The sequence below is a fragment of the Tauraco erythrolophus genome, chromosome 17 (assembly GCF_009769465.1).
Source record: "Tauraco erythrolophus isolate bTauEry1 chromosome 17, bTauEry1.pri, whole genome shotgun sequence".
In the NCBI taxonomy this organism is placed as follows: domain Eukaryota; kingdom Metazoa; phylum Chordata; class Aves; order Musophagiformes; family Musophagidae; genus Tauraco; species Tauraco erythrolophus.
This window is the reverse complement of record NC_141481.1, coordinates 12,155,918-12,170,025: the sequence shown is the minus strand read 5'-3', so window position 1 is coordinate 12,170,025 and position 14,108 is coordinate 12,155,918. Positions and strand designations below refer to the sequence as shown.

At 55.8% G+C, this 14,108-nt stretch overlaps 2 protein-coding genes across 2 annotated transcripts; one reads left to right on the top strand and one right to left on the bottom strand.

The window, feature by feature from the left end:
• The first annotated feature begins 4,981 nt into the window (after window positions 1-4,981).
• RASD1 (ras related dexamethasone induced 1) lies at window positions 4,982-6,102 on the top strand. Its single transcript, XM_009979368.2, has 2 exons — window positions 4,982-5,267; window positions 5,552-6,102. The coding sequence occupies exons 1-2, from the start codon at window positions 4,982-4,984 to the stop codon at window positions 6,100-6,102; spliced, it is 837 nt and encodes a 278-aa protein (XP_009977670.2).
• Window positions 6,103-7,374: 1,272 nt separating this feature from the next.
• MED9 (mediator complex subunit 9) lies at window positions 7,375-13,387 on the bottom strand. The gene is made up of 2 exons (XM_086622230.1): window positions 13,242-13,387; window positions 7,375-9,627 (listed from the first exon to the last, which is right to left on the bottom strand). The coding sequence occupies exons 1-2, from the start codon at window positions 13,385-13,387 to the stop codon at window positions 9,411-9,413; spliced, it is 363 nt and encodes a 120-aa protein (XP_086478356.1). The 3' UTR covers window positions 7,375-9,410.
• Between the last annotated feature and the right edge of the window lie 721 nt (window positions 13,388-14,108).

The window sequence follows — 14,108 nt, the reverse complement described above, 5'->3', positions numbered from 1 at the left end:
AAACACCTCCAGGATCTTGAGCGCTCAGCACCGGCTGCGCATCCCTCTGCCAGCTCCAGCCCGTCGCCCACCAGCCGGCTCCCTGTCTCCTCTTGGGCTTTTATTTTTGTCCTATAACCCCGGCAGCCACCGCTATTTCCATGGGAACCCTCCTGAAATCTGTAGCAACATGTCCACCGGGGTCACTGAGCCTCCCTCTCCCCCATGCCCTATATTCCAAGCCCAGTCGCTGCCTGTATCCAGTTACAGGTGACATTTCTCTCTAATCCCAGGGAGGCTGCCGCTCTTTGGAAGGGAGCAGAAGGTGCCAGAGTTTGGGGACACATCCAGGACACACAAACACCTTTGTCCATGCCAGATGCTGGCGGGATGCTGCTGCATCCAAACAAACCACGGGCAAGAGAATGGGATGGAAACTGGGAGCAGAGGATTCCTGGAGTGCTCCCAGCTCAGGGAACCCCAGTTCTGCTCTGTATGGAGCTCTTGACCCAGCTTTCCCACATAGTTATTGATGATGCGTTAATGTCACCTCGACACACTTGAACGGGAGAGATTTCCATGGCAGGAGAGCAGAAATTCTGGAGACCACAGCATGGCACAAGTCTGCTCCAGGAGCTGCATCGCACCAGGTGCCTGGATGGCATCTCCAAGGAAGCTCATGCTGCCCCTTGCCTGGATAATTTAAGGAATTAGGGATTTGAGACATGTCTCAGGCTTTCAAATTCTCTGTTATTCAAATCCCAAATGCTAAAAGGAATCAAGAGACATGAAAAGTGTTGCTAAAGAAGTAGGGGGTGGGAGAAGGAAACAAATAAACCCACCCCCCCGCCCCAGTCCCCAGCGACAGAGCAGCCCGCTTCTGCATCGTATCTCATCTGGGAAAAATTATACGTTGTGAATTACGTGGTTCTTTTGAAAAGCCTTAAAGGAAATTTAATAAAATGAGACAAGCTAATAATATAGGGAATGAATAGCAACCCTGGATGCTGCATCTTGATTTAATCAGATGCTTCTCCCCAAGGGGACAAGCAAGAGCTATAGCTAAATCCTCCCTTCCCTTCCCTACCCAGCTGCTCCCCTCTTCCTCCAGCCTCTCACTCCTTTTCCCGACCCAGGGGAGCAGCCAGGGCAGGATTTGGGGTCCCTCAAGACCTCGTTGTTCACCAGCAGGCGCTGGGAAACACACAGCCCATGCCGGTTATTTGTGAGCAGGCTAACGAGCAGCCTGCCGGAGTGCTGTACACCAAACAGGGAGAGGTACCTGGTGAAGGATAGGTCCCTGTCCTGGGGAAGAAAAGCAGGAATTGAGGAGCCAGGGAAGCTGGGCTGGGGAGCGGGCTTGGCTCCATGTGCTGCTGGGCAGGGGACAAGCCCTTGGTAGGGCGTGAAGCATCTTAACAGCAAAGATAAGGAGCTCGTGTCAGATGTGCCCCTCTCCGTGCCCGGGAGAGGCTGTGGGATCTGCGTGTGCCGGGGCGGGAAAGGCACAAATGGCTATTCTGGTCTTGGCTTTTTCACTGCTGGGATCCATAGGACCCAGCTGGGAACCGAGGCCAGCTCGACCCCAGGGTGACGATACTTCCCGGCTCTGCGGCACACTCAGAAATCAAAGTCATGTTCTGATGTAATTGTTCTTTTTCCAAGTATCTCCCCGCTCGCCTGTCCCTGGCCCGGGCGGCACGATGCACGCTCCTGCCTCCTGGTACATTTTGCTTCCTACATTTTTGCAGAGGCTGGTGCCGCTGCGAGCTTTATTTTACTGCTCGCACAGTTCGTCCAAGCTGGACCCTGGGGAGCTGCATGTTCTGTCGCCGGGATGTTTGTGTGACTTTCGTGGAATTTCCCTTCCTCAGCCGCCTGCTCGTGGCTGCTGGGCAGGTTTTTGTTCCTTGGCAGGTGGCTGGTAAACCTGGGAGGGTGCAAATAGGGAGAGAAATAGCAAGAAACTGGGGATTGATCTGTGCTGAAGATGTTCGATTCCATTCAAGGTGGCTGCAGTCGCTGAGTTTCGTGCACAGCAGCCTGCCCCAGGCTCTTGCTGTACCGAGCAGCTGCGTGAGCGAGCAAAGAGCCTGGATCTTCCAAAACCGAGCGAGGAGCAAAACACCTGATGAAAGGCAGGGTCAAATTCTGCACAGGCGGCACAGCAGCGTGGGGGAAAATGCTGTTTTACCTGCCCCTGCTTAAGACTCGGGCTGTTTGCAGTCAGGTCGGAAATAGGTGGTGATTTTTAACAGAGTCATAACCGTGGGAAGGTTTTGCCTCGTAGCGAAGTGGGTCCTTTATCATCCATCACTGGCAGCTGGCTCGCGGCAAACGTGCTCTGCTTCCACCAGGAGACGAATTTCTAGATGATCTTGGGGTGGACTCAGCCTGATGCCTCATAACACTCCTCTCCTTAGGCTCTGCGTGACTCTGCGAGGAGCTGAGCTCTGGGATAGCGCAGGCGGTGCCCACGTCCTCTCCCCAGGAGCTCCTGCAGCCATCATCCCCCCCTCGACTGCCCGAGGTCCCTGCCCTTGCTCCTGGGGTCCCTCCTCGTGCTCCTGGGGTCCCTGCCCTTGCTCCCACGGGGTCCCTGGCAGGATGGCTCCGGTTACACCCCGCACCCCTGAGCTGAGCCCACAGGATCCCAGCAGCATCTGCCCCATGGTGTGCTCTGCCTTTACTTTCAACAAAGAGCCTTTCGGAGGGAGCAAATGGATTTTCCGTTGCTGAAGCCTGTTAACCTGAGAGTAGGCTTCGAGCAGGCTATTTTTACCTGTTCCTGGCACTATTAATAGTTTTACAGTTAGCAATAAATGCCAATCAAGATATTCGATTTGTCTGTCCCCCAGAGGTCCGTGCTTCCTATTCCCCCTGTCGTTTTCCATCAACCGCTTCAATTAAATGATCTTTTTGTTATTTTGGGGTGATACATTTGTGCTTTATAATCAGCTATTAAACCTCGTCGCTGTCTCGCACACAGATCAATAATCACGGGGAACCGTCCCACCTTCTCTCCCCAAAGTGTCTTTGTGTCCCTGCTGCCGGGCAGGATGTTTCCCTGCAGACAGGGCTGGGGCTGGAAGGGGCTGGTTAAACCACTGCTCCCTCCCACCCTGCAGACAACCACAATTCCTCCGGAAACCTTTGGACAGAGTTTAAGTTAATAATATCCAAGTGTGAGACCACACTTGGGGGAAATGAAAAGCTCAACACCATCCGTTTCCCGAGCGGTGTGGATGAAATGCACCACGCTGCACAAATTTCTGTGTTCCAGCTGTCCCTGAGGCCCCTCGCGGTGGTGTAGGTGAGGCTTCGCTTATCCTGAACCTTATTTAAGCATCACCTTTGGCTGAGGGTTTTTTTTATTCTAATAGGTCCTGACAGGTGTTTTGAATTCAGGCTGTCATCGGCCTGATGTGAAAGAGGAGCTTGGCTTTCCCTGAGCCCTGTCTCTCTGCCACTGATGGCACGGAGATCCCTCGGCACAGCAACGCTCCCATTTCCCTGAGGACTGTCTCCGGTGTGTCGCTGGCTCGGGGATGTGCTGGTTCAAGCCCAGCACGCTGGCAGCCCTGGGAGCTGCCTCTCCAACCCCACCGACACCCAGCAACTCAGCACCCGCCAAGGTCAAGCAGCACAGCTGCGGTCATGCACCCTGCCTGCCCTGGGAGCATCCCTGCCTGCACTGCGCCTGCATCCCTGCTACCATCCTCCTCCTCCTCCTCCGGGCAGCCCTCCCCCGGCCCCAGAGGGGCTGCAAGGCCCCGTACTGCTGCTCATGGCCCCCAGGCCGAGCCCCCCCAGCCCTGCCCGGGGCAGTAACGCGGGTGCGCTGCCCGCCCGCCCCGCGCCGCCCGCCCGCCCCGCGCTGCCCGCCGGCCGTGCCCTCTCCTGCCCCCTAGCGGGGGGAGTCGGCGCTGCAGCGGCCCCGCGCTCGGCACCGTGGTCGGGGCTGGGGTCGGGGCCGGGGCTCAGGGTACAAATCCCTCCTGCCCGGCGGGCCCGCGCAGCCTCCGGGCCGGGCTGCGGTGCCCGGTGGGACGGAGGTTTGTGTCTGCTGCCGTCCCCTGCCCCGCGTGCGGGATCTTGTCTCCGGTCGTTCTGCGGGGCAGGTGCCTGCACACCCGCTTCTGCGCAGAGAGCAAGCGTAGAACGGAGCAAAACTATGCCGGGGAGCGGGCTGGGACCCCCCGGCACCGGGGCCCTGCGCCCGGGCAGCGCGGCCGGCAAAAGGGGTCCCGGTCGGGGCGAGCCCACTGTGGGGCGTGCGGAGCCCCGGGAGCCCGCACCAGGCTCCGAACGGGACGGATGCAAAGCACCGGATCCCTTGGGCTTAGCTGTAAAGGGGTCGGCTTGCAAACGGGACCGGGAGCTCAGACCGGGCTGCGAAGGTCGCTGGGCTGTGCAGAACCAGGAGCGCGAACCGGGCTGCAAGCGGGATCGGGCTGTGCAGCACCGGGAGCGTGAACCGGGCTGCAAGCGGAACCGGGCTGCAAGCGGGACCGGGCTGTGCAGCACCGGGAGCCCCAACTGGGCTGCAAAGGGGAGCGGGCTGTGCAGCACCGGGAACGTGAACCGGGCTGAGAAGGGGACCGGGCTGTGCAGCACCGGGAGTGTGAACCGGGCTGCAAAGGGAACCGGGCTGTACAGCACCGGGAGCCCCAGCTGGGCTGCAAAGGGTCCGGGCTGTGCAGCACCGGGAGCGCGAACCGGGCTGCAAAGGGTCCGGCGGGCCGGGAGCGGCAGCCCGGCGGGGCGCGGGGCCGTGCACTGACTCAGCCGCCGCCGCCCCGGGCCGTGACGCGCCGAGGGGCGGTCGCTGCCGCCTCCATATAACGCGGCGGCGGCGGCGGCCGTGCAGAGCCCACACCGGCCTTTCCTGCGAGGGGAGAGGAGCTGAGCAGCCGGGCTGACATCGCTGCCTTCTTCTTCTTCCTCCTCGTCTTCTTCCTCCTCCTTCCTCTCGGCGCAAGCTGCCCCTTTGCTGGCTTCAATGAAACTGGCAGCGATGATCAAGAAGATGTGTCCCAGCGAGGCCGAGCTGAGCATCCCCGCCAAGAACTGCTACCGCATGGTCATCCTGGGCTCCTCCAAGGTGGGCAAGACGGCCATCGTCTCGCGCTTCCTCACCGGCCGCTTCGAGGAGCAATACACGCCCACCATCGAGGACTTCCACCGCAAGTTCTACAGCATCCGTGGCGAGGTCTACCAGCTCGACATCCTGGACACATCGGGCAACCACCCCTTCCCAGCCATGCGCCGCCTCTCCATCCTCACAGGTACTTGGCTGGGGAGCACCAGGAGGAAGGGGGGGAGGTCCCCTTGCTGGATCTCAAGCTTTCTTGCCCAGTTTGGGGATGTTTCTCCAGTCCCGGGAGGAGGGAAGTGGGATTTTGTGTGTGCATGGGATGGGCAACTTCGCTCCCTGTACAGGGTGGATGGGAGGATGCAGGACTCAGGTGCTGCCCAGTCCTTCCCTCCCCAGGTCTCCCTGTGGCTTAGGCAGTGGGTCTGTGTGTGTCCCCGTCCCTGCAGCCATCTCACGTTCCCTCTTTGTCTGCAGGAGACGTGTTTATCCTCGTGTTCAGCCTGGACAACCGAGACTCCTTTGAAGAGGTGCAGCGCCTGAAGCAGCAAATCCTGGAGACCAAGTCGTGCCTGAAGAACAAAACCAAGGAGAACATAGAGGTGCCCTTGGTCATCTGCGGCAACAAGGGCGACCGGGACTTTTACCGAGAGGTGCAACCCCGGGAGATCGAGCAGCTGGTGGGAGGGGACCCCAAAAAATGCGCCTACTTTGAGATCTCGGCCAAGAAGAACAGCAGCCTGGACCAGATGTTCCAAGCGCTCTTCGCCATGGCCAAGCTGCCCAGCGAGATGAGCCCCGACCTGCACCGCAAAGTCTCGGTCCAGTACTGCGACATCCTGCATAAGAAGGCGCTGAAAGGCAAAAAGCTGCTGAAAGACGGGGGCCGGGGCAGCACGGAGGAGGCGTACGGCATCGTGGCCCCCTTTGCCCGGCGACCCAGCGTCCACAGCGACCTCATGTACATCCGGGAGAAAGCCATCGGTGGTGGGCACAGCAAGGAGAAGGACCGCTGCGTGATCAGCTAGGAGCTCCCGCTCGCCCCACAACGGGAAGGAAGGAAGGAAGGGAAGGAAGGAAGGAATGGAAGGGGGAAAGATGCTCATTTCCAAATTGACTTTGGGAGGCAGGAGGGTGGGCAGGCCCCCACCCGAGGAGAGACAGGGAGGGTCGCCTCTTCCCCAGCCTCCCTCGTCCCGAGGGATCGCTTTCATCAGCTCCCTCCCCTGGGGGTGCATTTTGGGAGCGAGGGATGCAAAGGGGGAGGCTCTGGGGGGCAGGAGGGGGGGTGCCGCTGGGACCAGCCTCCTCCAGGCAGAGAGACGGGGAAAGGGTGAGCTGCCGGACAGCCAGGTGGGAGGATGAGTGCGGAGGGCACAGACCTTGGCGTTTCTTTTCCTCCCAAACCACCTAGCCTCAGGCTCTGCCTTCAAGAGAGAGGGCAGAGGCCTGCCAGCGCCTGCTTGGGGCTTTGGGGTTGTTTTTTGTTGTTGGTTTGTGGTTTGGTTTTTTTTTTTAACTTGAGAAGCTGTGCACGGACTCTGGCTGTGTGTCGTGTGTTTGTCTATGTCTGCAAAACACATGCAGAAGACATTCCGAAGCTGTTGCAAAGACATTGCAGAGTTACAGCCCCGATGGACCAAAAAACTGACTCGTTTACATTTGTCTTGTCTGATTTGCAAGATTTGGGAAGGGCGGGGGGAGTGGGAGGGGTTTTTTAAATAAGAAAATAATAGGCACTTTATGTAGGTATTGTTTGTCATCGACATGAACAAAAAAGTGTTTCTACCATGGGTGAAACTTGATGTTTTATTTTTTCTACAAATTAATAAAATCTTTTTAAAACGGTACCTGTGGGTTTGCCTTTGCTTCCTCACCATGCCCCGTAGCAAAACCAAATCCTGATAAACCAAGACCCGAGCCCAGCTCCGAGGTGCTAAAAACGGCTGCTCGGCTCAATCCCTTTATTACCCCATTTTCTCCGACTCCCAGTGCAAAGGTTTCCGTCTCTCCAAGCAGCCGATTTCTTGCCACACGGCGCAGCGAGGGGCCACGCTTACAGTTAGTTGCTCAAACGGGTCACCGAGCCAAGACTCTTTCCTCACTTCACTAACGCCGAGTGACGATCCTGCCAGCCCCATGACACACCGGGCACTGGCATGTCATTCACTGCAGAAACCCAGCAAACTGACATCACTGCATTACAAAGAGCTGATTGTGTTTCATGCTTTTTCCCGATTAACTAAGCACACTTTAATGATGTCAACAGAGAGTGATTCATTTGCGCCCCGTCCAGGATATTGTTTTTATTTTGCAATATGAGTAAAGGAAGTACTTTGCTCGAAAGGTCACCTTTGCATCTGATGGTTTTTAATCTAACAAGTAGCAGTAACCTATGCTAGAAGGGAAAGGGGAAAGCTCTTCAAAGAACAGCTCTCCCTGGCTCCAGCTTCTGTTTCAGTTCATTTTCAGCCCATTTCCCCCCCCAAGCAGAACAAATCTACATCTAACACATATTAATGGCAAAAAAAACTCCCATCAAAGCCATAAAACTAAGGTGGGTGAGTGAGACTGCAAACCAAACCGCTTCAGTTTCGTTTGAAACTTGGCTTCAAGTTGACAGAGCTAACTTGTTCCTGTGCTAAGCGCCAAACATTTCTTTGGAAACACGTTGTTTCTTCCAGCTCCGCATATGCCCTGATTTCACAGGAACGGCAACTGGCAAAAAAAGGGAAACCAGCGTCAGGCATGAGACACAAGAATTTATTGAGCTGGGGCAGGCAATGGCTGGCAGAAAGGTAATTTCAGTAATAAAAAGAGTGTACATTGTGCTTTGTTTATCTTGGTGTTCTGCTTTACTCAGAGTTTGCACGCTGGCACCTTCCCAAAGAAAGTACTGGTAAAGTATTCCAGCGGGGGCAGAGTAATCTCTAGGCTACAGGTGAGTCGCAACCACCCCAGCTCCCAACATAAAGAATTTCCTGCCTTTTGGTTTCGGAAAGGAGAACCCTACCCGAACAGACCTCGCTTCTCTTCTGTGGAAGGCATGAGTGCTACCTGCCCTCAGATGCTGGTTCTCAACAGATACTGTATTTCACTAGCTGGTTTTTCACCTCTTCCACTACTGACCTGCACCAGAGAACCGTGAGATTCCAGATCCCGTCACCGACTCTGTTAGTCGGCGAGGTGCAGTGCTGCTTACCAGGCTGTCGTCTGCCACCGTAACTGCCAACAGCAGGAGGACAGAGGGCAGGGAGCCCCGAGATCCACCTGAATGCGGTACAACACTCAAGAGCTTTCCATCAGCCGCTGGCAAACGTTCAAGCTGCTCAAACGGTTGTGTTTGTGGGAAGCCCCTGGAGCGCTTCGGATGTGGAACTGACCCGTCCTGTTGAGCCTGACTTCTGTCACATACGGAATAACTAAAAGCTCTTGTCGTTTATGCCCTTTGTTTTGATTCTGCTTTCCCTTCGTCTGTTTTAAGAGCAAGATGTCCAACGTACTGCCTACGAGCTGCACTTGCCCAAGCAGATTTACGCACCCCAAGCCAACCGAAACCCACTCCCCTGGCAGTTCCTGCTTTGCTCTCCCAAGTCACCCCGCTTCCAAAAAAGCGATATAAACACACAGGAGCTGGGCCCAGGCTACGCACATCCTCTGTGCTGCCAAAGTCCTGCCCCTGCTCAGCCCACATCCACTCAGTGAATACACGAGGGGCAGTTCGCAATTTCTAAATCTTTTACTTGACTCGTGTCAGACACAACCATCACTTGTTTAAAAAGAGAGAGAAATACAAAAGCAAATGAAAGCAATCATCCCTCTTTCAACACACACAGACTGGAAAGTGCCCCAGAGACCCTTTCCAGCAGCAGGGCCAAACAGCTCACACTTCCCTCTTATGCTCCCTTTTGATGTTTGGCCACTTTTAAGTGGAAAAAAATGGCAGAAAATGCCCCCTTTTTCTTGTTGAAGTTAACCAGCAGGTACTTTGACCCTTAGCAAGGAGTAAAGATAATGTCTCCTGCTTGCCTGAACATAAAAAAAAACCCCACCACCTGACCTCATCCCGAAAGAAACGAGGAAAAGAGCAGAGATGCATGTATAAATACACAGTCGTACAGCAGATCACAGCGACTGTACCACTGTAATCATCACATGTGAAGCACACAGTGTTCTGGTTCAGTGTCACACGCCTGTGATCCACACAGACACAACTTCAGAGCAACGCCACCAAAAAAGCATAAAAGAAAGAAAAGTAAACTTCCGCCACCTTCTTCTCTCCTGTTCAACCAGGGGAGGAGGTATCTCAGACCTGGAGAGCAGAGCAGAGCCCTTCCTACTCCTTGGGGATTTCAAACATGCAAAGGCTCTTGTACTTCTGCAGCAGTTCGTTTTTGGTCCGGACCTGCTCCCGCAGGTTGTGCAGCTGCTGCTGCTGCTGCTCTGGGCTCACAGCGATGCCGGGCATGGAGCTGATCAGCTTCCTCATCTCCTGGAACTTGTTCTTGAGCTCATTCAGCACCTGGTGAACATCCTGGCTGTCCTTGTCCATGCTGCAGAGGAGAGAAAATCGAGACATTGTTGAATTCTCCTATTGGAAATGCCTCTTCAGCCTGCGGCGATGACTGCCATTTCCCAGTACAATGAGGGCTTAAACTGGAATTCTCTAGGAAACTTTTGCTCTTGGTATCTAGCTACACACACCTAACTCACCTATCCCAATGAAAAGGACACGGATAGATAAACAGCCTGGGTAGCCACTGGGGCAAAAGGGTTTCCTGCTAATTTCCAGTACTCAACCCAGTTACCTCAGTGCCCGTGGAATCGGTTAGGAGCTGGTCTGCAGCTTTACAACGTTACCATGGAGCAGGCTAAATTCTCCCTCTGTTTGACCTCCTGTATCTCTCTTTGGGGAAGGTAAGATTACATGTGTTGTGTGTGGGCACCTGGAAAAAAGCTCTCAGTCTCACTCGTGACCTGTTGCTGCTGTAATACAAAAAAATCAATGCAGCCAAACAGCTTGACGGCGGAAAATAGAAACTGGTCCCCAAAGTATCAGAGAGTATCCAGTGGCAGAGAAAACGGTACTTTGGAGCTTCAAAACGACTCTCTGGGGATGTATACCTAATAAAAGAGAAGCGACAGCTTTTTTTTCTTTTTTTTTTTTTTTTTTTAAGAGCAGCACAATTGGTTCTGCAGCCAGCTCTGTGCTTTTCAAGGATCAGTGTTGTCTGAGGTAGCGTCTGCCCTCAAACCCTCATTAGTATCTGCCTCAGCTTTGTTAGCACCGGCGAGAAGTTTTACCAATTCCAGGCAAAAGCAAGTCCCTGCTTCCAGAGCGCCTGTTAATAACAAGAGCGGGATTCTAATGGTCTTTGAAAACTGGGAGCCTGTTCAATAGCCAGACCTAAAAATAAACCTGCTTGGCATGATCAGGGCAGTGAGGTGCTCGATTAGAACTTTGGGGAATCGTGACACGGCTGAGAGCAAAACTTTTAACCAGATGGTTGCCGTTCGTTTCGAAAGCCTGTTGGAACAAAATATTCATTACTCCTTTCTAAATAAAACTGCAGCTGGTACTATAATGTGTCCCCATTATGCAGCCATTCACGGTCAGGTCAGTACTGGAAAAATACAGGCACAGGCACAACCCCACGGCACGTCTGGGGAAGGATGGGTTGACACTGACTTTAATCTATGACAGCTGCAGGCTGGCTTGGAGGGGGACGTCCTCCCCGCTCCAGGTATCCCCAAGTCTTGCGCCTTTCCCCACACATACAGAATTGACGGCTGCCAGGCCGGTTCATTGATCCAAAAGGATAATTATTTCAGGTTTGGGTTTGTTTTACTGATGGGTGGTTTTCCTGCTGGATCAAACCACTGAAGTGACTCTGTCTTTGAGGGCACGGACAGGCAGGGGTGAGGAGGTGTGGGAAGAGACTGCAGCTGCCTGCAGTAACACAGGATTCAACGCAATATCCAACCACAGCCTGTGCGGACAGAGCACACAGAAGACCTCCCTTAAGGCACTGGACCAGGTTGCCCAAAGCAGCTGTAGATGCCCCATCCCTGGAAGTGTTCAAGGCCAGGTTGGATGAGGCTTTGAGCAACCTGGTGTAGTGGAGGGTGTCCCTGCCCATGGCAGGAGGGTTGGAACTAGATGATCTTTAATGTCCCTTCCAACCCAAACCAGTCTGTGATTCTATAAGGCACCATGTTCTTTGTTGCACCAGCACAACCCACCGTTGGTGGAGCCATGTGCTGGGACCTCAATGGTGATGCCACCTGACTGTACAAAGGTGAAAATATCAGCAAGCCCTGTCTGGGAAAACTTTCTCGGGACCCAAACAACAGGAAAGAGCACGTGATCTTGAACGTACGGAAATTTAAACACGATATATCCTCGCTCCCGAGCACAGTCACCTTGGAGGTGTGTCTTCATGGCTGAGTCAGTGTCAAAACAGCAGGGCTGAGCTCTGCGACTAGCGGCACTGTTAAAGCATAATATGTTTGCCATCCATCAGGGCCACGAGGCAACACATCCCACCACTTGTCTCTGTGGTCCTACCCATCTGCAGCACTGCTCAGTGTACCTACGTCTGCTCAAGCCACCCAGAAAACACCGTGTGTAGGTCGCTGGGTAGCAGGAGTGGGTGGCTCAGTGGGACCGGGCACAAGATATCCTAGGGACTGTCACCTGCGGGTCACCGTGACCTGCTCAGTGACACAGGAATCCAGGAGGTCTCGGCCCATGGCTACTGCCAACTTTGCTTATGTACATGCACGCACCTGGCTATGGGCTTAGCCTCGCTTCTGTAGTCTGGACAAAGCAGGCAGAATCGAGGCTGTGGGCAACTGTCCACCTCCACCACAACAGGGAGATGGAGGGAAATCCAAGGGTTTGCGTTCTCATTCCCGTTCTGTATCCAGACCAGTGTGCCAGGAGGTATTCAGTCTTTCCTTGCCACGGTGTTCTGGCTGCAGAGTCATTAAGGGGGAACCTCTCTCACTCTTCAGACGTGCTTGATACCAGCAAAACATCAGCAGGACAGAAACCGGCCTCAGCTCCTACGTGAACGCACAGGGGAAGGGCAGCCAGGCCTACAACCAGTAACAGGGGAAGTCAGGCTTCCCACACCAGCTGCCTTGCCCCGCAGTGGGCCCGGGCGAGAGCACAGAGCTGGCCTGGATGGATGTTCATGGCTGAGCCACGCTGCTACTGGGACCTCAGACAAGAGGTTATCCTGTGCCAAAAACACCCCAGTTCTCAAGACCTTTGTACAAGTACCTTTCAACCCCAGGGTACTGATCTTGAACTGGGAAGTGAACCATTTAACCCATATTTAGAACTCCCCAGCAATGGGCTGCATCCTGCCCCAGAACTGCCTGTACTTTCCGAGGCTGTTATCAGCCAAACAGTTACCCAGAGCAATAACCCAGCGCGGTACGACGCTCCTGCTCCTGGGTGTTAGTGGTGGGGCAGTGTACCTGGGCCACCAGAGCTCCTGCACCGCCCGGGTGACCCCAATATCAGCCAGGTACTGGCGTGACTCAGAGCCAAGATGCACTTAGGGCTGTGCCAGCTCCCTTTGACACTCTTTCCAGGAACTACTGCTGAGATAAAACAGGCAAAGGAGATGCTGGGACATTGGAGAGCATCACTAGAAGGGTGAACCCATTGCCCTGCTCCTCACTCAGGGCACCCTAAGGATGTTGTGGCTGGAAAGCATAATTAGAAGGAGGATCCCACTGCAGTGCTCTCCATCCAGGGCACCCCAGCAATGTCCAGGATAGGAGAGCATCACTAGAGGAGGGATCCCATTGTCCATCCAGGGCACCCTGAGGACGCTGGGGGTTGGAGAGTACAATTAGGAGGACCCCACTACCCCGCGCCCCATCCAGGGCACCCCACGGACACTGGGGGCAGGAGAGCAGAATTAGAAGGAGGATCCCATCGCGATGCTCCCCATCCCGGGCACCCCGGGGATGCTGGGGGCTGCGGAACACCATTACAGAGGGATCCCAACGCTCCGCTCCCTGTCCAGGGCTCCCTGAGGGCGCCGGGGGCCAGACAGCCGAATCGGAGGGGGGTGCCGCGCCCGGTGGGAGGCGCCCGGTCCCGGTGCCGGCGCCCCGCGGTACGGCCGGTGGCGGCGGCCGCCGTTACCATTTGATGATGTCGTGGACGAGCGGCAGGAAGGAGAACTCCTCCTGCGCCGGGGGCGGCGGCGGCAGCGACGGAGTCTGCTCGGCGGGCGGCTCGGGCGGCGGCGGCTCCTCGGCGGCGCGGCCCGCGGCGCCCCCCGACGCCATGGCGGACCCCGGCCGGCGGCCGCGGCGCTGCGTAGTGACGTAGTGGGGCGGAGCTCGGCCGAGCGGCCCCGCCCCCGTCCCGCTTAGCCCCGCCCCGTCCCGCTTAGCCCCGCCCCTGCCCGCCCTGGCCCCGCCCCGCCCCGCTTCGCCCCGCCCTGGCCCCGCCCCGCCCGCCCGCCGCCTCCACGGGCCCTTCTCCCGAGCGTGGGCAAGGAGAAGGGGTCCCAGTAACCACCCTGAACTGGGCTGACGGCAGCTCCCATCCCCATAGAGCGCTCAGGATGTCCTGAGCCTGCGTGCGTCCTTCCCTTTTTGAGCCAAATCTTCGGGAAAAAATGCCACTGTTCTGCGTTAAATCAGTCACCGCAGCAGGGTTTCGCCGCTCCTTTCACATCCCACCTTTCCGTTTTTCATTAGTTGGCGTCCTCAGTTTGACTTTAATGCGGCTGGGGACAACGTGTCGAGGGGGCTGAGTGATGGGGAAATGGTCTTTGTGATGCCTCAAAGGCAGATGCTTACGCGGGACCGGGCTTTGTGCCCAGGGGAGGAAGCACGGCTGACATCAGGGAAAGCAGGCTGGAGCGTTGGCTGGGAGCCTGGGCTGGAAGCTGGAGGAATCTGGAGGAAGAGAGACAGAAATCTGATGTCAGGGCTGGGACCGCTGTGAAGCTGGGAGAGGGGGAAGAAATGGGGCTCTGGTGTGACCTGCGGATGGAAGAAG